We start from the raw sequence: 27,738 nt of genomic DNA, 5'->3' as shown, positions 1-27,738 counted from the left end.
GCAGAATCTGCAAAATGAAAGAATTTGTGGAAAAGGTGACAAAATCAGTTCTTCACAGAAATGCTCCATTCTCGATAAACATTCAAATATCTTTTTTCGTGACGAAGGTTATCACCCGTATTTTACCTTTTCGGAATCCTCACAAAATGGGCAACTTTTCAACGTAATATGCAGAAAAGGTCTAGTGTCTTTTTTTTATACCACGTCAGATAGAATTCAGCACAAAAAAACACTTCCTTCAGAACATGAATTTTAATTTTTTTTTTCAGAATCCCTGTATAATATTTTGTGGTATTTTTCATTGCATGAATTGAGGTAATCATTCAACAAAATTTACGGAAAAAAAACTGATTCGAAAAGTATTTAATTGTAGCTTCCGCAAGAGAGAAAGCATTTTAAGTGAAAAAATTCGACATTTTCATAAAACATCAAATATCTCGAAAACTGTGAAACTTTCATATGAACGATTTTTTCACATCAGTTAGAGCACATTCTGATCTACTTTTCGTTTTCGTTTGACGTGGTCTTTACATGACACCCTGTATAACAAATTATTCCCAAAAAAAATTGTAGAGTACAGAAAAAAAGGCATTCCTTTTTCTTACGACCAATCGAGCAATCATAGAGTACTTATAGGTTTTCATATGCCACATTGTCACACAATCACGATGAGTTAGTTATTATTATCTACCCTAGAAATAATTTAAATGGCAAAACTAGATTTGCCGGGTTAGCTAGTCTATATATAATAATAAAAGAGGGTCTATGATTTACTTCAAAATGCTTTATTGTTCAAACGATCGCACCAAATTGGACAATTCTTTATTTGTTGTGTTTATTATTGTTAGGGCAAGGTTTATATAACTAAATATTCTGAAAAAAAATTGTACAGAACAGAAAAAAAGGCATTCCTTTTTCTTACGACCAATCGAGCAATCATAGAGTACTTATAGGTTTTCGTATGCCACATTGTCACACAATCACGATGAGTTAGTTATTATTATCTACCCTAGAAATAATTTAAATGGCAAAACAAGGTTTGCCGGGTCAGCTAGTATGTAATAAACTCCTTAGCCTTCTAATGACCAAGAATTGCGAAAGTTTAAAACTGGAAAAGGAATAAAACTATTGTAAATAGCATATTTCTCAAGAAAATTATCATGAGTTTTCTCTCTCATCAAGAAAATGAATAGTGACAAAAAATTTTATTATCTCATGAATAATGAATATTTTTCTATTATCCATTGTGTTTCATATGTTGGAGGACTTCGAATTGAATCTTAGTGAATATCTTGAATAGAAATGGACAACAAACTTTTTGGAAAAACATTCCCTGTGATTTATTATTGAAAAAGACCCGAAATATTTGAGTTAAAAACTGTTTTTTCTGAAAATCTCAATTTTAATGAAAGTTTACTCTACATTGACTGTATAACTTTTTTTTTATATTCTCTCGGGAAGGTTTTGAACGAAACAAGACACATTAAATGGAAGTAAAATTCAGGATTTCACCGAATCTTATGTGGAAGAAGAGAAATGAACCATTTTCAAAATACTGAAATGCTGATTTAAAACTTTCGTTCTCCACCGTGGAAAAATGCTGTGTTGCTCTGATGAGGCCAAATGAGGTCGAAACCATGGTCAGCATCTGCTTTTCTTCGGTGGAGCGTACTCCATTTGGGGTCTTGACGATGGCAAATTGGCTAGCTCAATTCAGATCGTAACACTTGTCGATATTCATATCGTCGGGTGGTATGCATCTGAATTTATCCTCAATAATGTTAAAGTTCACCCATATTAACTTTCTTGACCGAAATATTGGGAAATGAATTAAGACTCTTTTATCTGTATAATCCGTTCATTGAAATTTCTTAGAAAATGGGTAGGTAGGTAATAGTTCCGATTAACGGCGGTAAAGGGATACAAACCCTTCGGAGAATGACCATTTTCAAAAGGGAGTTGGTGTAATTATGAATATCGATAAGAAATAGAATTCAGAAAAATAATAAAACGTTAAGTCTGAAAAGACATGCTTTTCAAAAGAAATGAGTTATGGAACAATATTGTTTGATTTTATGAAGGGCAAAAGGGTTCCTTCAGAGAAATCGATAATGAAGATGTTAAGCTTACGAGTAATATAGGTACCTGAATAAACTGTTCAATTACGTATCCTTCAGATTAGTTGACTGTTCAAAATCATTTTTCATGATATAATATACAGGGTGTCCAAAAACTATTCGTTAAATATAGAAACGACAACAAAACTAGGAGAATAAACTCTGTAATCTATCCAAGTCATAGATTACCTATGACCTAAAAAACTGCATTTTATTGCTCAATAAGGTTTTTTAACTGCCTTCCAACGAATATCAGGAAAGAGAGAAATTTTGTAGTCTTTTAAAAAACCATATTGTCCTTAATTTTGAGAATAGAACCATATAGCATTGAAGAATTTTTTTCAGCATGTTACAGATTGAGATGAATATGTTTGTTACCTATATATTGTGTTTTTAGATTAGTTAAAATTTTGAATGTGACGTATTTTCTTTTCATTTGTATCTTTGTTGAGCTGCAGTGATGTGAAAATAAAGTTATCTATATATCTATCTATCTAGTGAATCAAACGTCACACCACGATAGAGTAGACCAAATATTATCGAATGACACCAACATTAGTTCAACGAAAATGCACCGTTTCCAAAATAATCAGAATTTTATTAAAATACCTAAAGTTGTCGATTTTCGAAATATTTTTCTTGATCACAGGGCCAGTTTATGAAGAAGGATATCGATTTTAAATTATATTGAACTAAGATGGCATTTATGCCTCCTTTGGGTCCTTCATTTATTGTAAATTTTTGAGGAATTTTGGTCAATAAACTAAACTGAACTAAGTTTATTGTTTTATCTCCCCTTATTGAAATTATTTCAAGTAGTTGATCAATAACCTAAGTAAATCTAAATTAAAACAATTGTTTTTTTTACATGATTTTCATTACTCAAGATAAACCCCCTCTATAGGGGTGATAATATGGGAAAAAAACGCTATCCTTCCACAAATTGGCCTTGTGATTGAAAATCAGCAACTTTAGGTTAGGTTTATTTCAGAAACGGTACATTTTCGCTCAACTAATGTTGGTGCCATTCAATATTTGATCTACTCTATCGTGGTATGACGTTTGATTCAGTAGGTTTTGGACACCCTGTATACCTACCTATTATTTTAAAGTCTTAAGTTTTGATATTCAATTGTTTTTACTACTTAGAAGTATGAGGATTTAAGATTAGTTACCTAATCTTTTCGAACACAAGATATCACCCCCCGTCTTCCAGTTTTTTTAATTTAAACATTACGTACCATGAAAAATACCAAAAAAAAGAATCAAACGCTTGAAACTAAGTTTGACGAAAGTTTTGTAATATGAAAGTGTTCTTCATATTTTCTCTCATAATGCGACGTTTTCGATTAATTTGATGTTGAAAAATTGAAAAGTATCTGTGAATTTTTAAAAATTGGGTACTTTGGCTGATTACAACTCTTTTTAGAAGATATACAGATGTGTCACCAGTAAACTAATAACCCAAATTGAGTTATTAGATCACCTATCTCCTTATGAAAATTCAAAATTACTAAATCTATTCATCAGGGTCGAATCGAAAAAAATGATATGGGAAAAGAGCGTTTTTTTAACTCAAAAATCTACTTATGAAATTATTGTACTAGTTAAAGACTTACCCTGTATAGATTTAAAAAAATATGGAAAACTGCAAATTTCACACAATTCAACTATTCATTTTAGGCCTTAAATTGTTTCAAAAAAATTAAGAGTACCTATCCACTAATCCAACAGGCAAAAAAAGTTTAGGGCATACCGTTTGAGTCAAATAGAAAACAATATGATAAATATTGAAGAATTAGATTTCATTGAAATGATTCCTTTTCTTCGACGAAACTTACATCTTAGAAGAGTTCCGGTATGTTCCATTTTTGAATTTTACGCGATAAAATAATAAAAATGATTTGTGACGAAAACGAAAATACAAAAATTAAATGAAATAAAACTCAATTTTTCTAGAAAAATATCAGTATGCGCTTTTAACTGAAGAAATAGATATTGTAATATCTATTATCAAATAAAGAATAACAACATTTGAAATCGAAAAGTAGTCAGATTTCCAAATTGTGCGCAAGGGGGCGGTCCCAACCCCAGGTAGAAGCATGATGCCATTGGTCAGAAACGACGAAATTAGGTAGAAAGGTAGAAACGGTAGCGTGCTATATAACCTAGCAGTCATTTTTCGGTCAGTCAGTTGAGTTAACCTTAATGGTGTTAAGATTGTTTAGACTGTTTGAATACTCGCAAGTTTTCGAATATTATAAACGAACTTTAAGGTGATATTACAGTGTTGTGATTGATGATTGATGAATTTTCAAGTTATGGATGTAAGTAATTCTTTTTTTTTATCTCTAGTCAGTTGGTTGCTATTCAATAATTTGTTTGTTGTTCAGATTTTCTGTTTCAAACAGGTATGTGTTATTTTTTTATTTGAAAATGATCATGTACCTATATGGTAGTATCTCTAGAAGTTCAAAGATATTTTCAGCACTTTGAATATAACATTATATCAACTTCAATATCTGAAATGACATAAATATTAATTTTATTTTCAGAATATGCAGTTTTTAGATATAACAGGGTTGGAAGTGGACGAGATTCGTCACATAAATTCTTGTCTGTCCGATACCCCTCAAAGAATCTCCTTGCCTTGGACTCTCAAGAAGAAATCTCCCCAAAGTGAGTATTGTGATGTATTTTTCAATAATAATATCCTTGCAAATGTAGTCCAAGAAAGATTTGTTGTAACTAGAAATTTAATAATCGACTTATTTTCAGAAAAATTACACAGAAAACCAAATGCAGCAGTCGAATGTAAGAAGCCATCAGACGTTGATGAAGAAACACTGATCTCATACGACAAGGCTATATCTGTTGATACACCCACTTCTAAGACGGATCATTTCATTCCCACACAAGTTTCTACAACGGCTGACAAAGAAACAGTTCCCTCCAATGAAATTGCGGAAGAACTTCGCAATTCACCGAGTGCCCCAATATCGAACCTGATCGAAAGTAATACCGAAGTGATGCCTGTTAAAGTTGAAAATATTGTGGAAACATCCTCGAACAAGACTGAAGAAATGAACAATAAGCCTGTGAAGGTCCAGACGTGTGATGTGAAAAAAAATGGAGTCAAATCAGATGTTAATGAACCTGTAAACGTATGGGCGAAGAAATCATGGACGAGTCTCTTCAAGAAAGAGGAACCCACGACAAATGGAGAGTTAGTGACTGAACGCAGTGATGAGAAAGTTAAATCGTTGGACACTGTTGAAAAAAGCAGAACTATTGATCCAGCCACTCACAGACTAGCAGGTTAGTTGTTGAAGAGACTTTGATTAAATTTTTTGAGTAGAAAAACGTTTAGGTTTTACATAGTCAGTTGTTTGAGTTGAAGAATCAATTATTTTTGTTGTGATATCAATAAACTTTTTCTATATTTGTTACTCAACATTTCATTTTATTTCCAGAATTTCTATCGAACTTCGAAATTGATGGAAAAAGTGCTAATCTACAACCAAGAGGCTTAATCAATAGGAGCAATTATTGCTACATCAATTCGATTTTACAAGCTTTGCTGGCCTGCCCACCTTTATGCAATCTGCTGATAGGACTTTCGAAGAATTTGACGGAGAATGGACACGGCCTACCACCCATCATAAAGAACATGTAAGTTTTATAACAATCCTTCGCTTTGACAGCATCTTAATCAATTTGAAATCTTCCAGGTGCAAATTCATCAATAATTTCGAGAAGCTGCCCGATTCCTACCTAAACCGTATATCGAAAAGGAACAAGAAGAAACAGGGAAGTTTCGACTTCTCCTGCGGCGACTCGATCGAAGCCTCTCCGATCTACACCATCCTGAATGATACCAGAAGCGACTCGTTTCTTGTCGAGGGACGTCAAGAGGACGCTGAGGAATTTTTGGGTCTACTGGTGAACGGACTGAAGGACGAAATGATGAATGTAAGTAGTCGAAATTATTGATTAATCGCATGACTCTTGGTTAAACATGATGAACTAGAACACTTGACTCGGTTTCGCAATTTTTAATTAAGATATTTGTTGATACGCGTGTTTCCGGTTTCATATCATTAAACTCATGTTGAAATCGGAGATAGGCGGAAATTTAATTGATCGTTTACAATTGGTATACTTTGTTTTTGGGCTGAGGATATTTCTAGGAATTTTCAAAGATCTAAACGTTTACCTTTATCACCTTTATGTACAAATTTTACATGATAGAAATCTACGAAGTGGTTGGGAGTTATACAGAGATTAGAGAAACCAGTTGTTGATTCAATCTGCAGAATAGATCTTTACCATTGAAAAATATTCATCTTAAATTCTTCTTATTGGTACATACGAGGATATATTGAAAAATTCTTAGTCTACTATAGAACCAAACAAAATTTCAATGTCAAAATATTTTATTAATCAACATACTCTCCTCTTAATTGGATATGCATTTATTACAAAGAACCTGCAACGTCTCTAGACCTTTCAAAAAGATGTTTCTTCTTGCTCTCAAAACCAGAACTCCACAGCTTTTATAACCTCCTCGTTGAAAGAAAATTTACTACCTTTAAAACGTTCTTTCTGTTGAGGAAAGAGATGATAGTCGGATGGAGCCAAATCTGGTGAATAAAGGGGGTGTTCTAGTAATTCAAACTCTTGATCACGGATTTTTTTCATGGCAACATTAGATTTGTGTGCAGGGACGTTGTCCTGCAAAAACAAAACACCTTTGGATAGCTTTCCGGGTTTTTTCTCCTCAATTTTTTCCCGTAGAATGGTCAGAAATGTCTAATAGTAATCTCCGGTTATAGTTCTACCCTTATCCAAAAAATCAATCATGGTTACTCCATGCCAATCCCAAAAAACTGAAACAAGAACTTTTCTTGCCGATTTTTGGACGATTTTGGGTCTTGAAGAACCAGAGTTTTGCCATTTCATCGATTTTTGCTTCGTTTCTGGATCGTAGAAATGTACCCAAATCTCATCCATAGTAACAATTAGGTTTAAGAATTCTACATCGTTTTCAAATCGAGCACAGATCGAACGCGATGCTTTTACCCTCGCACGCTTTAGGTCAACATTCAAACATTTGGGGATCCATTTTGCAGCAATTTTTCTCACGTCCAAATTGACGTAAACTATATGATGAACGCGTTCGCATGAAATATTCAGTGCTTCAGATATCCGTTTTAGCCTAATTCGACGGTCTGATAAAATCATGTCATGAACTGCATCGATATTCTCGGAGACTCACACATAAACTGTCTTTCCCGATCGGTCATCATCTTCAATGGAAAATTTACCTCTTTTGAAGCTTGCAGTCCAATTTTTCACGGTCGCATACGGAGGACATTGATCATCAAGGATATTAAGCATATCTTCGTAAATCTGCTTACCCCGTAACCATTTTAAATACACGTACTTGACGATGGCTCGATACTCAAATTTTTCGATTTTCACAATTTCGGTGGACATCTTCTTTCTTTTGATTTATTGCGTAACTCTGGTTTACTTTTTTGACTTCAAACTTCACACTGACACTTCTGATGAGTTATTTTGTTCGTTGCTATGGTAACGCAATAATTTTTTATGCATGGAACTGGTCTATGCTAACTAGATATCAATACATCCTCTTGTATCGACATCGATTCATTCACTCTTTTAATCTGAATATTTAAGAAATACAAACTTCCTCTACCTCCAAAGTGAACTCAACTATAGTCTTTTAAAACTCCTCACAATTAAATTGCAGTTTAAATGAATGCTGAATTGAATTTTGAAAATGAAAATGATGTTATATGTACCAATAAGAAGAATTTAAGATCAATATTTTTTAATGGCAACAAATAGTTCAATTAAAATTGTGAAACTTAGTCAAGTATTTCCTTCTCTTCTTTTATTATTCGAATGTACGTGGTGTTTGGCATAAGTTCACATTATTACATTCAAAATATTATTGCTTGTCGTATCTCACAACTTTTTTTGTCCTTTCAGATAATCGAATCCTGCAAAACTGAGAACAAAATAGAAATGAATCACGACTCCGAAGACTGGAAACAAATGGGACCAAAGAACAAGCGTAACATCACGAGAAAGGTTCAATTCGACAAAACTCCAATCAGCGACATATTCGGCGGACTCTTGTGCTCAAAGATCCACAAAACGGGAGATGAATCCACAGAAAACATACAGCCGTTCCTGACTCTTCAGCTGAACATCAGGACGGCCAAAACCATCACGGAAGCCCTGGAACAACTGACGATAAAGAATCAACTTGAAGGAATAACTTCGGCCAAGACGAATCAAAAGGTGGAAGCGTGGCAGCAGGTGCTGATCGAGAAACTGCCGGCTGTTCTTGTCCTCCATCTGCAATGTTTCCGTTACAATGGGAACGGTTGCACGAAGATTATGAAGAAGGTGGAGTTCCCCATCGACCTCCAGGTTGATTCCAAGATCCTGTCGGGAAAACCTAGCAGTTCTTCAGAGAAACAGTACAAGCTTTTCGCTGTCGTTTACCATGAAGGTAAAGAGGCCAGCAAGGGACACTATGTGGCGGACGCGTTCCATTCTGGACATCATACTTGGTTGAGGTTTGACGATGCAAAAGTGAGGTCAGTGTCAGTGGAAAGTGTTTTGAAACCGCATGGAGACAGAGTTCCTTATCTTTTATTTTATAAAAGAGGTGATATAGTTTAAGGTGTATAAATTGAACTATAGAATAATAAATTTGTACACATTAGCGAAAAGGATCGACTAAAATTGTTTTTTGTTATTTTATGAGTAATGTATTGTAAATCTGAAAAATTATAATTATATTTATGATGTTATGTAAATATATACTATATTTTAATAAACAGACTTTATAATATATTTCCTCAGTTTTATTGAGCAGAATTTCGCCGGAATGAACGATTGAAAAAAGCCTAAATTAGCAGTGAATGAAAAAAAAAACATAGACTAAAAGATAATCTATATATTAATAAAAGAGGATCTATGGTTTACTTCAAAATGCTTTATTTGTTGTGTTTATTATTGTAAGGGCAAGGTTTATACAGGGTGTCCCGTAAAGACCACGTCAAACTAAAACGGAAAGTAGATCAGAATGTACTCAACCTGATGTGAAAAAATCGTTCATATGAAAGTCTCACAGTTTTCGAGATATTTGATGTTTTATGAAAATGTTGAATTTTTTCACTTAAACTGCTTTCTCTCTTGCGGAAGCTACAATTAAATACTTTTCGTATCAGTTTTTTTCCGTAAATTTTGTTGAATGATTACTCCAATTCATGCAATGAAAAATACCACGAAATATTATACAGGGATTCTGGAAAAAAAAATTGAAATTCATGTTCTGAAGGAAGTGTTTTTTTGTGCTGAATTCTATCTGACGTGGTATAAAAAAAAGACACTAGACCTTTTCTGCATATTACGTTGAAAAGTTGCCTATTCTGTGAGGATTCCGAAAAGGTAAAATACAGGTGATAACCTTCGTCACGAAAAAAGATATTTGAATGTTTATCGAGAATGGAACATTTCTATGAAAAACTGCTTTTCTCACCTTTTCCATAAATACTTTAATTTTGCACTTCCTGCTGAAAATAATCAATCAACAAATCAACAAAATGTTATTAAGATGCTAATTCACTGAATGAGTTTTATTATTTCTTTTTCTTTGCCTAAAGAACTCTCGAACATCGATATGATGTGATGCGATTCAATGATTCACCAGACTTAAATCCTCTGGAATTTTTTACTGGGGTTTTTTGAAAAAAGGAAATTTATTCGAATCCTATAAGAGATGAAGCACACCGCATTCGTATTTCAGCAGCCAAAATAGCGGGGAGAAGTTTGTATGGTTTTAAAAAAGGTATTTCTCAATAGATGATGGGCATGTATTAGCGAAGGGGGTGGTCAGTTTGAGCATTTGCTCTCATAAGAATCCTGAATTTTTATTATTGATATTTTTATGAAGTTTCTTCACAATAGATTTGTTGATGTTGAAGGTCCTGTGCGTTATTATTATTATATCATTGCAATTAAAGAAAAAAACAGAATAATTTCATTTTATAAGTAATTTAGGGACTAACTGACATTTTTCAAGCGAATCATTCAATATGTTACAGCAGAATCTGCAAAATGAAAGAATTTGTGGAAAAGGTGACAAAATCAGTTTTTCACAGAAATGCTCCATTCTCGATAAACATTCAAATATCTTTTTTCGTGACGAAGGTTATCACCCGTATTTTACCTTTTCGGAATCCTCACAAAATGGGCAACTTTTCAACGTAATATGCAGAAAAGGTCTAGTGTCTTTTTTTTATACCACGTCAGATAGAATTCAGCACAAAAAAACACTTCCTTCAGAACATGAATTTTAATTTTTTTTTTCAGAATCCCTGTATAATATTTTGTGGTATTTTTCATTGCATGAATTGAGGTAATCATTCAACAAAATTTATGGAAAAAAAACTGATTCGAAAAGTATTTAATTGTAGCTTCCGCAAGAGAGAAAGCATTTTAAGTGAAAAAATTCGACATTTTCATAAAACATCAAATATCTCGAAAACTGTGAAACTTTCATATGAACGATTTTTTCACATCAGTTAGAGCACATTCTGGTCTACTTTTCGTTTTCGTTTGACGTGGTCTTTACGGGACACCCTGTATAACAAATTATTCCCAAAAAAAATTGTAGAGTACAGAAAAAAAGGCATTCCTTTTTCTTACGACCAATCGAGCAATCATAGAGTACTTATAGGTTTTCATATGCCACATTGTCACACATGAGTTAGTTATTATTATTTACCCTAGAAATAATTTAAATGGCAAAACTAGATTTGCCGGGTTAGCTAGTCTATATATAATAATAAAAGAGGGTCTATGATTTACTTCAAAATGCTTTATTGTTCAAACGATCGCACCAAATTGGACAATTCTTTATTTGTTGTGTTTATTATTGTTAGGGCAAGGTTTATATAACTAAATATTCTGAAAAAAAATTGTACAGAACAGAAAAAAAGGCATTCCTTTTTCTTACGACCAATCGAGCAATCATAGAGTACTTATAGGTTTTCATATGCCACATTGTCACACAATCACGATGAGTTAGTTATTATTATCTACCCTAGAAATAATTTAAATGGCAAAACAAGGTTTGCCGGGTCAGCTAGTATGTAATAAACTCCTTAGCCTTCTAATGACCAAGAATTGCGAAAGTTTAAAACTGGAAAAGGAATAAAACTATTGTAAATAGCATATTTCTCAAGAAAATTATCATGAGTTTTCTCTCTCATCAAGAAAATGAATAGTGACAAAAAATTTTATTATCTCATGAATAATGAATATTTTTCTATTATCCATTGTGTTTCATATGTTGGAGGACTTCGGATTGAATCTTAGTGAATATCTTGAATAGAAATGGACAACAAACTTTTTGGAAAAACATTCCCTGTGATTTATTATTGAAAAAGACCCGAAATATTTGAGTTAAAAACTGTTTTTTCTGAAAATCTCAATTTTAATGAAAGTTTACTCTACATTGACTGTATAACTTTTTTTTTTATATTCTCTCGGGAAGGTTTTGAACGAAACAAGACACATTAAATGAAAGTAAAATTCAGGATTTCACCGATTCTTATGTGGAAGAAGAGAAATGAACCATTTTCAAAATACTGAAATGCTGATTTAAAACTTTCGTTCTCCACCGTGGAAAAATGCTGTGTTGCTCTGATGAGGCCAAATGAGGCCGAAACCATGGTCAGCATCTGCTTTTCTTAGGTGGAGCGTACTCCATTTTGGGCCTTGACGATGGCAAATTGGCTAGCTCAATTCAGATCGTAACACTTGTCGATATTCATATCGTCGGGTGGTATGCATCTGAATTTATCCTCAATAATGTTTAAGTTCACCCATATTAACTTTCTTGACCGAAATATTGGGAAATGAATTAAGACTCTTTTATCTGCATAATCCGTTCATTGAAATTTCTTAGAAAATGGGTAGGTAGGTAATAGTTCCGATTAACGGCGGTAAAGGGATTCAAACCCTTCGGAGAATGACCATTTTCAAAAGGGATGTGGTGTAATTATGAATATCGATAAGAAATAGAATTCAGAAAAATAATAAAACGTTAAGTCTGAAAAGACATGCTTTTCAAAAGAAATGAGTTATGGAACAATATTGTTTGAATTTATGAAGGGCAAAAGGGTTCCTTCAGAGAAATCGATAATGAAGATGTTACGCTTACGAGTAATATAGGTACCTGAATAAACTGTTCAATTACGTATCCTTCAGATTAGTTTACTGTTCAAAATCATTTTTCATGATATAATATACAGGGTGTCCAAAAACTATTCGTTAAATATAGAAACGACAACAAAACTAGGAGAATAAACTCTGTACTCTATCCAAGTCATAGGTTACCTATGACCTAAAAAACTGCATTTTATTGCTCAATAAGGTTTTTTAACTGCCTTCCAACGAATATCAGGAAAGAGAGAAATTTTGTAGTCTTTTAAAAAACCATATTGTCCTTAATTTTGAGAATAGAACCATATAGCATTGAAGAATTTTGTTCAGCATGTTACAGATTGAGATGAATATGTTTGTTACCTATATATTGTGTTTTTAGATTAGTTCAAATTTTGAATGTGACGTATTTTCTTTTCACTTGTATCTTTGTTGAGCTGCAGTGATGTGAAAATAAAGTTATCTATATATCTATCTATCTAGTGAATCAAACGTCACACCACGATAGAGTAGACCAAATATTATCGAATGACACCAACATTAATTCAACGAAAATGCACCGTTTCCAAAATAATCAGAATTTTATTAAAATACCTAAAGTTGTCGATTTTCGAAATATTTTTCTTGATCACAGGGCCAGTTTATGAAGAAGGATATCGATTTTAAATTATATTGAACTAAGATGGCATTAATGCCTCCTTTGGGTCCTTCATTTATTGTAAATTTTTTAGGAATTTTGGTCAATAAACTAAACTAAACTAAGTTTATTGTTTTATCTCCCCTAATTGAAATTATTTCAAGTAGTTGATCGATAACCTAAGTAAATCTAAATTAAAACAATTGTTTTTTTTACATGATTTTCATTACTCAAGATAAACCCCCTCTATAGGGGTGATAATATGGGAAAAAAACGCTGTCCTTCCACAAATTGGCCTTGTGATTGAAAATCAGCAACTTTAGGTTAGGTTTTTTTCAGAAACGGTACATTTTCGCTCAACTAATGTTGGTGCCAATCAATATTTGATCTACTCTATCGTGGTATGACGTTTGATTTACTAGTTTTTGGACACCCTGTATACCTACCTATTATTTTAAAGTCTTAAGTTTTGATATTCAATTGTTTTTACTACTTAGAAGTATGAGGATTTAAGATTAGTTACATAATCTTTTCGAACACAAGATATCACCCCCCGTCTTCCAGTTTTTTTAATTTAAACATTACGTACCATAATAAACGAATTAATTCAGATGCATAACATCCGCAGATAATTAAATCAACGAATGTTACGATCAGTCAGCATCTACTCTTTGTCGACGAAATGAAAATTCTGGTAATACTTCGAGCGATGGTAGTTTGTTAGTTCGATTTAGATCGTAACATTCGTTGATTTAATTATCTGCGGATGTTATGCATCTGAATTAATTCGTTTATTATTTACCTGCCTTACTGTGAAGGCGTGATCCATTTCTTATATTACGTACCATGAAAAATACCAAAAAAAAGAATCAAACCCTTGAAACTAAGTTTGACGAAAGTTTTGTAAGATGAAAGTGTTCTTCATATTTTCTCTCATAATGCGACGTTTTCGATTAATTTGATGTTGAAAAATTGAAAAGTATCTGTGAATTTTCAAAAATTGGGTACTTTGTCTGATTACAACTCTTTTTAGAAGATATACAGATGTGTCGTGTCACCAGTAAACTAATAACCCAAATTGACTTATTAGATCACCTATCTCCTTATGAAAATTCAAAATTACTAAATCTATTCATCAGGGTCGAATCGAAAAAAATGATATGGGAAAAAAGCGTTTTTTAAGCTCAAGAATCTACTTATGAAATTATTGTACGAGTTAAAGACTTACCCTGTATAGATTTAAAAAAATATGGAAAACTGCAAATTTCACACAATTCAACTATTCATTTTAGGCCTTAAATTGTTTCAAAAAAATTAAGAGTACCTATCCACTAATCCAACAGGCAAAAAAAGTTTAGGGCATACCGTTTGAGTCAAATAGAAAAGAATATGATAAATATTGAAGAATTAGATTTCATTGAAATGATTAATTTTCTTCGACGAAACTTACATCTTAGAAGAGTTCCGGTATGTTCCATTTTTGAATTTTACGCGATAAAATAATGAAAATGATTTGAACGAAAACGAAAATACAAAAATTAGATGAAATAAAACTCAATTTTTCTAGAAAAATATCAGTATGCGCTTTTAACTGAAGAAATAGATATTGTAATATCTATTATCAAATATAGAATAACAACATTTGAAATCGAAAAGTAGTCAGATTTCCAAATTGTGCGCAAGGGGGCGGTCCCAACCCCAGGTAGAAGCATGATGCCATTGGTCAGAAACGACGAAATTAGGTAGAAAGGTAGAAACGGTAGCGTGCTATATAACCTAGCAGTCATTTTTCGGTCAGTCAGTTGAGTTAACCTCAATGGTGTTAAGATTGTTTAGACTGTTTGAATACTCGCAAGTTTTCGAATATTATAAACGAACTTTAAGGTGATATTACAGTGTTGTGATTGATGATTGATGAATTTTCAAGTTATGGATGTAAGTAATTCTTTTTTTTAATCTCTAATCAGTTGGTTGCTATTCAATAATTTGTTTGTTGTTCAGATTTTCTGTTTCAAACAGGTATGTGTTATTTTTTTATTCGAAAATGATCATGTACCTATATGGTAGTATCTCTAGAAGTTCAAAGATATTTTCAGCACTTTGAATATAACATTATATCAACTTCAATATCTGAAATGACATTAATATTAATTTTATTTTCAGAATATGCAGTTTTTAGATATAACAGGGTTGGAAGTGGACGAGATTCGTCACATAAATTCTTGTCTGTCCGATACCCCTCAAAGAATCTCCTTGCCTTGGACTCTCAAGAAGAAATCTCCCCAAAGTGAGTATTGTGATGTATTTTTCAATAATAATATCCTTGCAAATGTAGTCCAAGAAAGATTTGATGTAACTAGAAATTTAATAATCGACTTATTTTCAGAAAAATTACACAGAAAACCAAATGCAGCAGTCGAATGTAAGAAGCCATCAGACGTTGATGAAGAAACACTGATCTCATACGACAATGCTATATCTGTTGATACATCCACTTCTAAGACGGATCATTTCATTCCCACACAAGTTTCTACAACATCTGACAAAGAAACAGTTCCCTCCAATGAAATTGCGGAAGAACTTCGCAATTCACCGAGTGCCCCAATATCGAACCTGATCGAAAGTAATACCGAAGTGATGCCTGTTAAAGTTGAAAATATTGTGGCAACATCCTCGAACAAGACTGAAGAAATGAAGAATAAGCCTGTGAAGGTCCAGACGTGTGATGTGAAAAAAAATGGAGTCAAATCAGATGTTAATGAACCTGTAAACGTATGGGCGAAGAAATCATGGACGAGTCTCTTCAAGAAAGAGGAACCCACGACAAATGGAGAGTTAGTGACTGAACGCAGTGATGAGAAATTTAAATCGTTGGACACTGTTGAAAAAAGCAGAACTATTGATCCAGCCACTCACAGACTAGCAGGTTAGTTGTTGAAGAGACTTTGATTAAATTTTTTGAGTAGAAAAACGTTTTAGGTTTTACATAGTCAGTTGTTTGAGTTGAAGAATCAATTATTTTTGTTGTGATATCAATAAACTTTTTCTATATTTGTTACTCAACATTTCATTTTATTTCCAGAATTTCTATCGAACTTCGAAATTGATGGAAAAAGTGCTAATCTACAACCAAGAGGCTTAATCAATAGGAGCAATTATTGCTACATCAATTCGATTTTACAAGCCTTGCTGGCCTGCCCACCTTTATGCAATCTGCTGATAGGACTTTCGAAGAATTTGACGGAGAATGGACACGGCCTACCACCCATCATAAAGAACATGTAAGTTTTATAACAATCCGTCGCTTTGACAACATCTAAATCAATTTGAAATCTTCCAGGTGCAAATTCATCAATAAATTCGAGAAGCTGCCCGATTCCTACCTAAACCGTATATCGAAAAGGAACAAGAAGAAACAGGGGAGTTTCGACTTCTCCTGCGGCGACTCGATCGAAGCCTCTTCGATCTACACCATCCTGAATGGTACCAGAAGCGACTCGTTTCTTGTCGAGGGACGTCAAGAGGACGCTGAGGAATTTTTGGGTCTACTGCTGAACGGACTGAAGGACGAAATGATGAATGTAAGTAGTCGAAATTATTGATTAATCGCATGACTCTTGGTTAAACATGATGAACGAGAACACTTGACTCGGTTTCGCAATTTTTAATTAAGATATTTGTTGATACGCGTGTTTCCGGTTTCATATCATTAAACTCATGTTGAAATCGGAGATAGGCGGAAATTTAATTGATCGTTTACAATTGGTATACTTTGTTTTTGGGCTGAGGATATTTCTAGGATTTTTCAAAGATCTAAACGTTTACCTTTATCACCTTTATGTACAATTTTTACATGATAGAAATCTACGAAGTGGTTGGGAGTTATACAGAGATTAGAGAAACCAGTTGTTGATTTAATCTGCAGAATAGATCTTTACCATTGAAAAATATTCATCTTAAATTCTTCTTATTGGTACATACGAGGATATATTGAAAAATTCTTAGTCTACTATAGAACCAAACAAAATTTCAATGTCAAAATATTTTATTAATCAACATACTCTCCTCTTAATTGGATATGCATTTATTACAAAGAACCTGCAACGTCTCTAGACCTTTCAAAAAGATGTTTCTTCTTGCTCTCAAAACCAGAACTCCACAGCTTTTATAACCTCCTCGTTGAAAGAAAATTTACGACCTTTTAAACGTTCTTTCTGTTGAGGAAAGAGATGATAGTCGGATGGAGCCAAATCTGGTGAATAAAGGGGGTGTTCTAGTAATTCGAACTCTTGATCACGGATTTTTTTCATGGCAACATTAGATTTGTGTGCAGGGGCGTTGTCCTGCAAAAACAAAACACCTTTGGATAGCTTTCCGGGTTTTTTCTCCACAATTTTTTCCCGTAGAATGGTCAGAAATGTCTAATAGTAACCTCCGGTTATAGTTCTACCCTTATCCAAAAAATCAATCATGGTTACTCCATGCCAATCCCAAAAAACTGAAACAAGAACTTTTCTTGCCGATTTTTGGACGATTTTGGGTCTTGAAGAACCAGAGTTTTGCCATTTCATCGATTTTTGCTTCGTTTCTGGATCGTAGAAATGTACCCAAATTTCATCCATAGTAACAATTAGGTTAGAAGTCTACATCGTTTTCAAATCGAGCACAGATCGAACGCGATGCTTTTACCCTCGCACGCTTTAGGTCAACATTCAAACATTTGGGGATCCATTTTGCAGCAATTTTTCTCACGTCCAAATTGACGTAAACTATATGATGAACGCGTTCGCATGAAATATTCAGTGCTTCAGATATCCGTTTTAGCCTAATTCGACGGTCTGATAAAATCATGTCATGAACTGCATCGATATTCTCGGAGACTCACACATAAACTGTCTTTCCCGATCGGTCATCATCTTCAATGGAAAATTTACCTCTTTTGAAGCTTGCAGTCCAATTTTTCACGGTCGCATACGGAGGACATTGATCATCAAGGATATTAAGCATATCTTCGTAAATCTGCTTACCCCGTAACCATTTTAAATACACGTACTTGACGATGGCTCGATACTCAAATTTTTCGATTTTCACAATTTCGGTGGACATCTTCTTTCTTTTGATTTATTGCGTAACTCTGGTTTACTTTTTTGACTTCAAACTTCACACTGACACTTCTGATGAGTTATTTTGTTCGTTGCTATGGTAACGCAATAATTTTTTATGCATGGAACTGGTCTATGCTAACTAGATATCAATACATCCTCTTGTATCGACATCGATTCATTCACTCTTTTAATCTGAATATTTAAGAAATACAAACTTCCTCTACCTCCAAAGTGAACTCAACTATAGTCTTTTAAAACTCCTCACAATTAAATTGCAGTTTAAATGAATGCTGAATTGAATTTTGAAAATGAAAATGATGTTATATGTACCAATAAGAAGAATTTAAGATCAATATTTTTTAATGGCAACAAATAGTTCAATTAAAATTGTGAAACTTAGTCAAGTATTTCCTTCTCTTCTTTTATTATTCGAATGTACGTGGTGTTTGGCATAAGTTCACATTATTACATTCAAAATATTATTGCTTGTCGTATCTCACAACTTTTTTGTCCTTTCAGATAATCGAATCCTGCAAAACTGAGAACAAAATAGAAATGAATCACGACTCCGAAGACTGGAAACAAATGGGACCAAAGAACAAGCGTAACATCACGAGAAAGGTTCAATTCGACAAAACTCCAATCAGCGACATATTCGGCGGACTCTTGTGCTCAAAGATCCACAAAACGGGAGATGAATCCACAGAAAACATACAGCCGTTCCTGACTCTTCAGCTGAACATCAGGACGGCCAAAACCATCACGGAAGCCCTGGAACAGCTGACGATAAAGAATCAACTTGAAGGAATAACTTCGGCCAAGACGAATCAAAAGGTGGAAGCGTGGCAGCAGGTGCTGATCGAGAAACTGCCGGCTGTTCTTGTCCTCCATCTGCAATGTTTCCGTTACAATGGGAACGGTTGCACGAAGATTATGAAGAAGGTGGAGTTCCCCATCGACCTCCAGGTTGATTCCAAGATCCTGTCGGGAAAACCTAGCAGTTCTTCAGAGAAACAGTACAAGCTTTTCGCTGTCGTTTACCATGAAGGTAAAGAGGCCAGCAAGGGACACTATGTGGCGGACGCGTTCCATTCTGGACATCATACTTGGTTGAGGTTTGACGATGCAAAAGTGAGGTCAGTGTCAGTGGAAAGTGTTTTGAAACCGCATGGAGACAGAGTTCCTTATCTTTTATTTTATAAAAGAGGTGATATAGTTTAAGGTGTATAAATTGAACTATAGAATAATAAATTTGTACATATTAGCGAAAAGGATCGACTAAAATTGTTTTTTGTTATTTTATGAGTAATGTATTGTAAATCTGAAAAATTATAATTATATTTATGATGTTATGTATATTTTAATAAACAGACTTTATAATATATTTCCTCAGTTTTATTGAGCAGAATTTCGCCGGAATGAACGATTGAAAAAAGCCTAAATTAGCAGTGAATGAACAAAAAAAACATAGACTAAAAGATAATCTATATATTAATAAAAGAGGATCTATGGTTTACTTCAAAATGCTTTATTTGTTGTGTTTATTATTGTAAGGGCAAGGTTTATACAGGGTGTCCCGTAAAGACCACGTCAAACTAAAACGGAAAGTAGATCAGAATGTACTCTACCTGATGTGAAAAAATCGTTCATATGAAAGTCTCACAGTTTTCGAGATATTTGATGTTTTATGAAAATGTCGAATTTTTTCACTTAAAATGCTTTCTCTCTTGCGGAAGCTACAATTAAATACTTTTCGAATCAGTTTTTTTTCCGTAAATTTTGTTGAATGATTACCTCAATTCATGCAATGAAAAATACCACAAAATATTTCTGTGAAAAACTGATTTTGTCACCTTTCCCACAAATTCTTTCATTTTGCAGATTCTGCTGTAACATATTGAATGATTCGCTTGAAAAATGTCAGTTAGTTGTGAAGAAACTTCATAAAAATATCAATAATAAAAATTCAGGATTCTTATGAGAGCAAATGCTCAAAATGACCACCCCCTTCGCTAATACATGCCCATCATCTATTGAGAAATACTTTTTTAAAACCATACAAACTTCTCCCCGCTATTTTGGCTGCTGAAATACGAATGCGGTGTGCTTCATCTCTTATAGGATTCGAATAAATTTCCTTTTTTCAAAAAACCCCAGTAAAAAATTCCAGAGGATTTAAGTCTGGTGAATCATTGAATCGCATCACATCATATCGATGTTCGAGAGTTCTTTAGGCAAAGAAAAAGAAATAATAAAACTCATTCAGTGAATTAGCATCTTAATAACATTTTGTTGATTTGTTGATTGATTATTTTCAGCAGGAAGTGCAAAATTAAAGTATTTATGGAAAAGGTGAGAAAAGCAGTTTTTCATAGAAATGTTCCATTCTCGATAAACATTCAAATATCTTTTTTCGTGACGAAGGTTATCACCTGTATTTTACCTTTTCGGAATCCTCACAGAATAGGCAACTTTTCAACGTAATATGCAGAAAAGGTCTAGTGTCTTTTTTTTATACCACGTCAGATAGAATTCAGCACAAAAAAACACTTCCTTCAGAACATGAATTTCAATTTTTTTTTCCAGAATCCCTGTATAATATTTCGTGGTATTTTTCATTGCATGAATTGGAGTAATCATTCAACAAAATTTACGGATAAAAACTGATACGAAAAGTATTTAATTGTAGCTTCCGCAAGAGAGAAAGCAGTTTAAGTGAAAAAATTCAACATTTTCATAAAACATCAAATATCTCGAAAACTGTGAGACTTTCATATGAACGATTTTTTCACATCAGGTTGAGTACATTCTGATCTACTTTCCGTTTTAGTTTGACGTGGTCTTTACGGGACACCCTGTATAAACCTTGCCCTTACAATAATAAACACAACAAATAAATCATTTTGAAGTAAACCATAGATCCTCTTTTATTAATATATAGATTATCTTTTAGTCTATGTTTTTTTTTTTCATTCACTGCTAATTTAGGCTTTTTTCAATCGTTCATTCCGGCGAAATTCTGCTCAATAAAACTGAGGAAATATATTATAAAGTCTGTTTATTAAAATATAGTATATATTTACATAACATCATAAATATAATTATAATTTTTCAGATTTACAATACATTACTCATAAAATAACAAAAAACAATTTTAGTCGATCCTTTTCGCTAATATGTACAAATTTATTATTCTATAGTTCAATTTATACACCTTAAACTATATCACCTCTTTTATAAAATAAAAGATAAGGAACTCTGTCTCCATGCGGTTTCAAAACACTTTCCACTGACACTGACCTCACTTTTGCATCGTCAAACCTCAACCAAGTATGATGTCCAGAATGGAACGCGTCCGCCACATAGTGTCCCTTGCTGGCCTCTTTACCTTCATGGTAAACGACAGCGAAAAGCTTGTACTGTTTCTCTGAAGAACTGCTAGGTTTTCCCGACAGGATCTTGGAATCAACCTGGAGGTCGATGGGGAACTCCACCTTCTTCATAATCTTCGTGCAACCGTTCCCATTGTAACGGAAACATTGCAGATGGAGGACAAGAACAGCCGGCAGTTTCTCGATCAGCACCTGCTGCCACGCTTCCACCTTTTGATTCGTCTTGGCCGAAGTTATTCCTTCAAGTTGATTCTTTATCGTCAGCTGTTCCAGGGCTTCCGTGATGGTTTTGGCCGTCCTGATGTTCAGCTGAAGAGTCAGGAACGGCTGTATGTTTTCTGTGGATTCATCTCCCGTTTTGTGGATCTTTGAGCACAAGAGTCCGCCGAATATGTCGCTGATTGGAGTTTTGTCGAATTGAACCTTTCTCGTGATGTTACGCTTGTTCTTTGGTCCCATTTGTTTCCAGTCTTCGGAGTCGTGATTCATTTCTATTTTGTTCTCAGTTTTGCAGGATTCGATTATCTGAAAGGACAAAAAAAGTTGTGAGATACGACAAGCAATAATATTTTGAATGTAATAATGTGAACTTATGCCAAACACCACGTACATTCGAATAATAAAAGAAGAGAAGGAAATACTTGACTAAGTTTCACAATTTCAATTGAACTATTTGTTGCCATTAAAAAATATTGATCTTAAATTCTTCTTATTGGTACATATAACATCATTTTCATTTTCAAAATTCAATTCAGCATTCATTTAAACTGCAATTTAATTGTGAGGAGTTTAAAAAGACTATAGTTGAGTTCACTTTGGAGGTAGAGGAAGTTTGTATTTCTTAAATATTCAGATTAAAAGAGTGAATGAATCGATGTCGATACAAGAGGATGTATTGATATCTAGTTAGCATAGACCAGTTCCATGCATAAAAAATTATTGCGTTACCATAGCAACGAACAAAATAACTCATCAGAAGTGTCAGTGTGAAGTTTGAAGTAAAAAAAGTAAACCAGAGTTACGCAATAAATCAAAAGAAAGAAGATGTCCACCGAAATTGTGAAAATCGAAAAATTTGAGTATCGAGCCATCGTCAAGTACGTGTATTTAAAATGGTTACGGGGTAAGAAGATTTACGAAGATATGCTTAATATCCTTGATGATCAATGTCCTCCGTATGCGACCGTGAAAAATTGGACTGCAAGCTTCAAAAGAGGTAAATTTTCCATTGAAGATGATGACCGATCGGGAAAGACAGTTTATGTGTGAGTCTCCGAGAATATCGATGCAGTTCATGACATGATTTTATCAGACCGTCGAATTAGGCTAAAACGGATATCTGAAGCACTGAATATTTCATGCGAACGCGTTCATCATATAGTTTACGTCAATTTGGACGTGAGAAAAATTGCTGCAAAATGGATCCCCAAATGTTTGAATGTTGACCTAAAGCGTGCGAGGGTAAAAGCATCGCGTTCGATCTGTGCTCGATTTGAAAACGATGTAGACTTCTTAAACTATAATTGTTACTATGGATGAGATTTGGGTACATTTCTACGATCCAGAAACGAAGCAAAAATCGATGAAATGGCAAAACTCTGGTTCTTCAAGACCCAAAATCGTCCAAAAATCGGCAAGAAAAGTTCTTGTTTCAGGTTTTTGGGATTGGCATGGAGTAACCATGATTGATTTTTTGGATAAGGGTAGAACTATAACCGGAGATTACTATTAGACATTTCTGACCATTCTACGGGAAAAAATTGTGGAGACAAAACCCGGAAAGCTATGCAAAGGTGTTTTGTTTTTGCAGGACAACGCCCCTGCACACAAATCTAATGTTGCCATGAAAAAAATCCGTGATCAAGAGTTTGAATTACTAGAACACCCCCTTTATTCACCAGATTTGGCTCCATCCGACTATCATCTCTTTCCTCAACAGAAAGAACGTTTAAAAGGTCGTAAATTTTCTTTCAACGAGGAGGTTATAAAAGCTGTGGAGTTCTGGTTTTGAGAGCAAGAAGAAACATCTTTTTGAAAGGTCTAGAGACGTTGCAGGTTCTTTGTAATAAATGCATATCCAATTAAGAGGAGAGTATGTTGATTAATAAAATATTTTGACATTGAAATTTTGTTTGGTTCTATAGTAGACTAAGAATTTTTCAATATATCCTCGTATGTACCAATAAGAAGAATTTAAGATGAATATTTTTCAATGGTAAAGATCTATTCTGCAGATTAAATCAACAACTGGTTTCTCTAATCTCTGTATAACTCCCAACCACTTCGTAGATTTCTATCATGTAAAAATTGTACATAAAGGTGATAAAGGTAAACGTTTAGATCTTTGAAAAATCCTAGAAATATCCTCAGCCCAAAAACAAAGTATACCAATTGTAAACGATCAATTAAATTTCCGCCTATCTCCGATTTCAACATGAGTTTAATGATATGAAACCGGAAACACGCGTATCAACAAATATCTTAATTAAAAATTGCGAAACCGAGTCAAGTGTTCTCGTTCATCATGTTTAACCAAGAGTCATGCGATTAATCAATAATTTCGACTACTTACATTCATCATTTCGTCCTTCAGTCCGTTCAGCAGTAGACCCAAAAATTCCTCAGCGTCCTCTTGACGTCCCTCGACAAGAAACGAGTCGCTTCTGGTATCATTCAGGATGGTGTAGATCGAAGAGGCTTCGATCGAGTCGCCGCAGGAGAAGTCGAAACTCCCCTGTTTCTTCTTGTTCCTTTTCGATATACGGTTTAGGTAGGAATCGGGCAGCTTCTCGAATTTATTGATGAATTTGCACCTGGAAGATTTCAAATTGATTTAGATGCTGTCAAAGCGAAGGATTGTTATAAAACTTACATGTTCTTTATGATGGGTGGTAGGCCGTGTCCATTCTCCGTCAAATTCTTCGAAAGTCCTATCAGCAGATTGCATAAAGGTGGGCAGGCCAGCAAGGCTTGTAAAATCGAATTGATGTAGCAATAATTGCTCCTATTGATTAAGCCTCTTGGTTGTAGATTAGCACTTTTTCCATCGATTTCGAAGTTCGATAGAAATTCTGGAAATAAAATGAAATGTTGAGTAACAAATATAGAAAAAGTTTATTGATATCACAACAAAAATAATTGATTCTTCAACTCAAACAACTGACTATGTGAAACCTAAAACGTTTTTCTACTCAAAGAATTTAATCAAAGTCTCTTCAACAACTAACCTGCTAGTCTGTGAGTGGCTGAATCAATAGTTCTGCTTTTTTCAACAGTGTCCAACGATTTAAATTTCTCATCATTGCGTTCAGTCACTAACTCTCCATTTGTCGTGGGTTCCTCTTTCTTGAAGAGACTCGTCCATGATTTCTTCGCCCATACGTTTACAGGTTCATTAACATCTGATTTGACTCCATTTTTTTTCACATCACACGTCTGGACCTTCACAGGCTTATTCTTCATTTCTTCAGTCTTGTTCGAGGATGTTGCCACAATATTTTCAACTTTAACAGGCATCACTTCGGTATTACTTTCGATCAGGTTCGATATTGGGGCACTCGGTGAATTGCGAAGTTCTTCCGCAATTTCATTGGAGGGAACTGTTTCTTTGTCAGATGTTGTAGAAACTTGTGTGGGAATGAAATGATCCGTCTTAGAAGTGGATGTATCAACAGATATAGCATTGTCGTATGAGATCAGTGTTTCTTCATCAACGTCTGATGGCTTCTTACATTCGACTGCTGCATTTGGTTTTCTGTGTAATTTTTCTGAAAATAAGTCGATTATTAAATTTCTAGTTACATCAAATCTTTCTTGGACTACATTTGCAAGGATATTATTATTGAAAAATACATCACAATACTCACTTTGGGGAGATTTCTTCTTGAGAGTCCAAGGCAAGGAGATTCTTTGAGGGGTATCGGACAGACAAGAATTTATGTGACGAATCTCGTCCACTTCCAACCCTGTTATATCTAAAAACTGCATATTCTGAAAATAAAATTAATATTAATGTCATTTCAGATATTGAAGTTGATATAATGTTATATTCAAAGTGCTGAAAATATCTTTGAACTTCTAGAGATACTACCATATAGGTACATGATCATTTTCGAATAAAAAAATAACACATACCTGTTTGAAACAGAAAATCTGAACAACAAACAAATTATTGAATAGCAACCAACTGACTAGAGATTAAAAAAAAGAATTACTTACATCCATAACTTGAAAATTCATCAATCATCAATCACAACACTGTAATATCACCTTAAAGTTCGTTTATAATATTCGAAAACTTGCGAGTATTCAAACAGTCTAAACAATCTTAACACCATTGAGGTTAACTCAACTGACTGACCGAAAAATGACTGCTAGGTTATATAGCACGCTACCGTTTCTACCTTTCTACCTAATTTCGTCGTTTCTGACCAATAGCATCATGCTTCTACCTGGGGTTGGGACCGCCCCCTTGCGCACAATTTGGAAATCTGACTACTTTTCGATTTCAAATGTTGTTATTCTATATTTGATAATAGATATTACAATATCTATTTCTTCAGTTAAAAGCGCATACTGATATTTTTCTAGAAAAATTGAGTTTTATTTCATCTAATTTTTGTATTTTCGTTTTCGTCACAAATCATTTTTATTATTTTATCGCGTAAAATTCAAAAATGGAACATACCGGAACTCTTCTAAGATGTAAGTTTCGTCGAAGAAAAGGAATCATTTCAATGAAATCTAATTCTTCAATATTTATCATATTCTTTTCTATTTGACTCAAACGGTATGCCCTAAACTTTTTTTGCCTGTTGGATTAGTGGATAGGTACTCTTAATTTTTTTGAAACAATTTAAGGCCTAAAATGAATAGTTGAATTGTGTGAAATTTGCAGTTTTCCATATTTTTTTAAATCTATACAGGGTAAGTCTTTAACTAGTACAATAATTTCATAAGTAGATTCTTGAGTTAAAAAAACGCTCTTTTCTTTTAGGTGATCTAATAACTCAATTTGGGTTATTAGTTTACTGGTGACACGACACATCTGTATATCTTCTAAAAAGAGTTGTTAGCAGCCAAAGTACCCAATTTTTAAAAATTCACAGATACTTTTCAATTTTTCAACATCAAATTAATCGAAAACGTCGCATTATGGGAGAAAATATGAAGAACACTTTCATCTTACAAAACTTTCGTCAAACTTAGTTTCAAGCGTTTGATTCTTTTTTTTTGGTATTTTTCATGGTACGTAATGTTTAAATTAAAAAAACTGGAAGACGGGGGTGATATCTTGTGTTCGAAAAGATTAGGTAACTAATCTTGAATCCTCATACTTCTAAGTAGTAAAAACAATTGAATATCAAAACTTAAGACTTTAAAATAATAGGTAGGTATACAGGGTGTCCAAAAACTAGTAAATCAAACGTCATACCACGATAGAGTAGATCAAATATTGAATGACACCAACATTAGTTGAGCGAAAATGTACCGTTTCTGAAAAAAACCTAACCTAAAGTTGCTGATTTTCAATCACAAGGCCAATTTGTGGAAGGACAGCGTTTTGTTCCCATATTATCACCCCTAATTTTGAATTTTCATAAGGAGATAGGTGATCTAATAACTCAATTTGGGTTATTAGTTTACTGGTGACACGACACATCTGTATATCTTCTAAAAAGAGTTGTAATCAGCCAAAGTACCCAATTTTTAAAAATTCACAGATACTTTTCAATTTTTCAACATCAAATTAATCGAAAACGTCGCATTATGAGAGAAAATATGAAGAACACTTTCATCTTACAAAACTTTCGTCAAACTTAGTTTCAAGCGTTTGATTCTTTTTTTTGGTATTTTTCATGGTACGTAATATAAGAAATGGATCACGCCTTCACAGTAAGGCAGGTAAATAATAAACGAATTAATTCAGATGCATAACATCCGCAGATAATTAAATCAACGAATGTTACGATCTAAATCGAACTAACAAACTACCATCGCTCGAAGTATTACCAGAATTTTCATTTCGTCGACAAAGAGTAGATGCTGACTGATCGTAACATTCGTTGATTTAATTATCTGCGGATGTTATGCATCTGAATTAATTCGTTTATTATGGTACGTAATGTTTAAATTAAAAAAACTGGAAGACGGGGGGTGATATCTTGTGTTCGAAAAGATTAGGTAACTAATCTTAAATCCTCATACTTCAAAGT

At 33.7% G+C, this 27,738-nt stretch overlaps 3 protein-coding genes across 3 annotated transcripts; 2 read left to right on the top strand and 1 right to left on the bottom strand.

The window, feature by feature from the left end:
* The first annotated feature begins 4,200 nt into the window (after positions 1-4,200).
* On the top strand, positions 4,201-8,842 carry LOC123317807 (ubiquitin carboxyl-terminal hydrolase 10-like). Its single transcript, XM_044904416.1, has 6 exons — positions 4,201-4,444; positions 4,673-4,796; positions 4,896-5,435; positions 5,591-5,789; positions 5,849-6,089; positions 8,136-8,842. Exons 1-6 carry the CDS (start codon positions 4,424-4,426, stop codon positions 8,835-8,837), a joined length of 1,827 nt encoding a protein of 608 aa, XP_044760351.1. The 5' UTR covers positions 4,201-4,423; the 3' UTR covers positions 8,838-8,842.
* Positions 8,843-14,858: 6,016 nt separating this feature from the next.
* LOC123317805 (ubiquitin carboxyl-terminal hydrolase 10-like) lies at positions 14,859-19,411 on the top strand. The gene is made up of 6 exons (XM_044904415.1): positions 14,859-14,961; positions 15,190-15,313; positions 15,413-15,952; positions 16,109-16,307; positions 16,367-16,607; positions 18,651-19,411. Exons 1-6 carry the CDS (start codon positions 14,941-14,943, stop codon positions 19,350-19,352), a joined length of 1,827 nt encoding a protein of 608 aa, XP_044760350.1. The 5' UTR covers positions 14,859-14,940; the 3' UTR covers positions 19,353-19,411.
* A 1,761-nt stretch (positions 19,412-21,172) lies between these two features.
* LOC123317804 (ubiquitin carboxyl-terminal hydrolase 10-like) lies at positions 21,173-25,844 on the bottom strand. The gene is made up of 6 exons (XM_044904414.1): positions 25,742-25,844; positions 25,390-25,513; positions 24,751-25,290; positions 24,396-24,594; positions 24,096-24,336; positions 21,173-22,048 (listed from the first exon to the last, which is right to left on the bottom strand). Exons 1-6 carry the CDS (start codon positions 25,760-25,762, stop codon positions 21,347-21,349), a joined length of 1,827 nt encoding a protein of 608 aa, XP_044760349.1. The 5' UTR covers positions 25,763-25,844; the 3' UTR covers positions 21,173-21,346.
* Positions 25,845-27,738: the final 1,894 nt, after the last annotated feature.

Source organism: Coccinella septempunctata, chromosome 7 (assembly GCF_907165205.1).
Source record: "Coccinella septempunctata chromosome 7, icCocSept1.1, whole genome shotgun sequence".
Taxonomy (NCBI): domain Eukaryota; kingdom Metazoa; phylum Arthropoda; class Insecta; order Coleoptera; family Coccinellidae; genus Coccinella; species Coccinella septempunctata.
The sequence above is the reverse complement of the archived record's forward strand: the minus strand, read 5'-3'. Positions and strand labels throughout refer to the sequence as shown.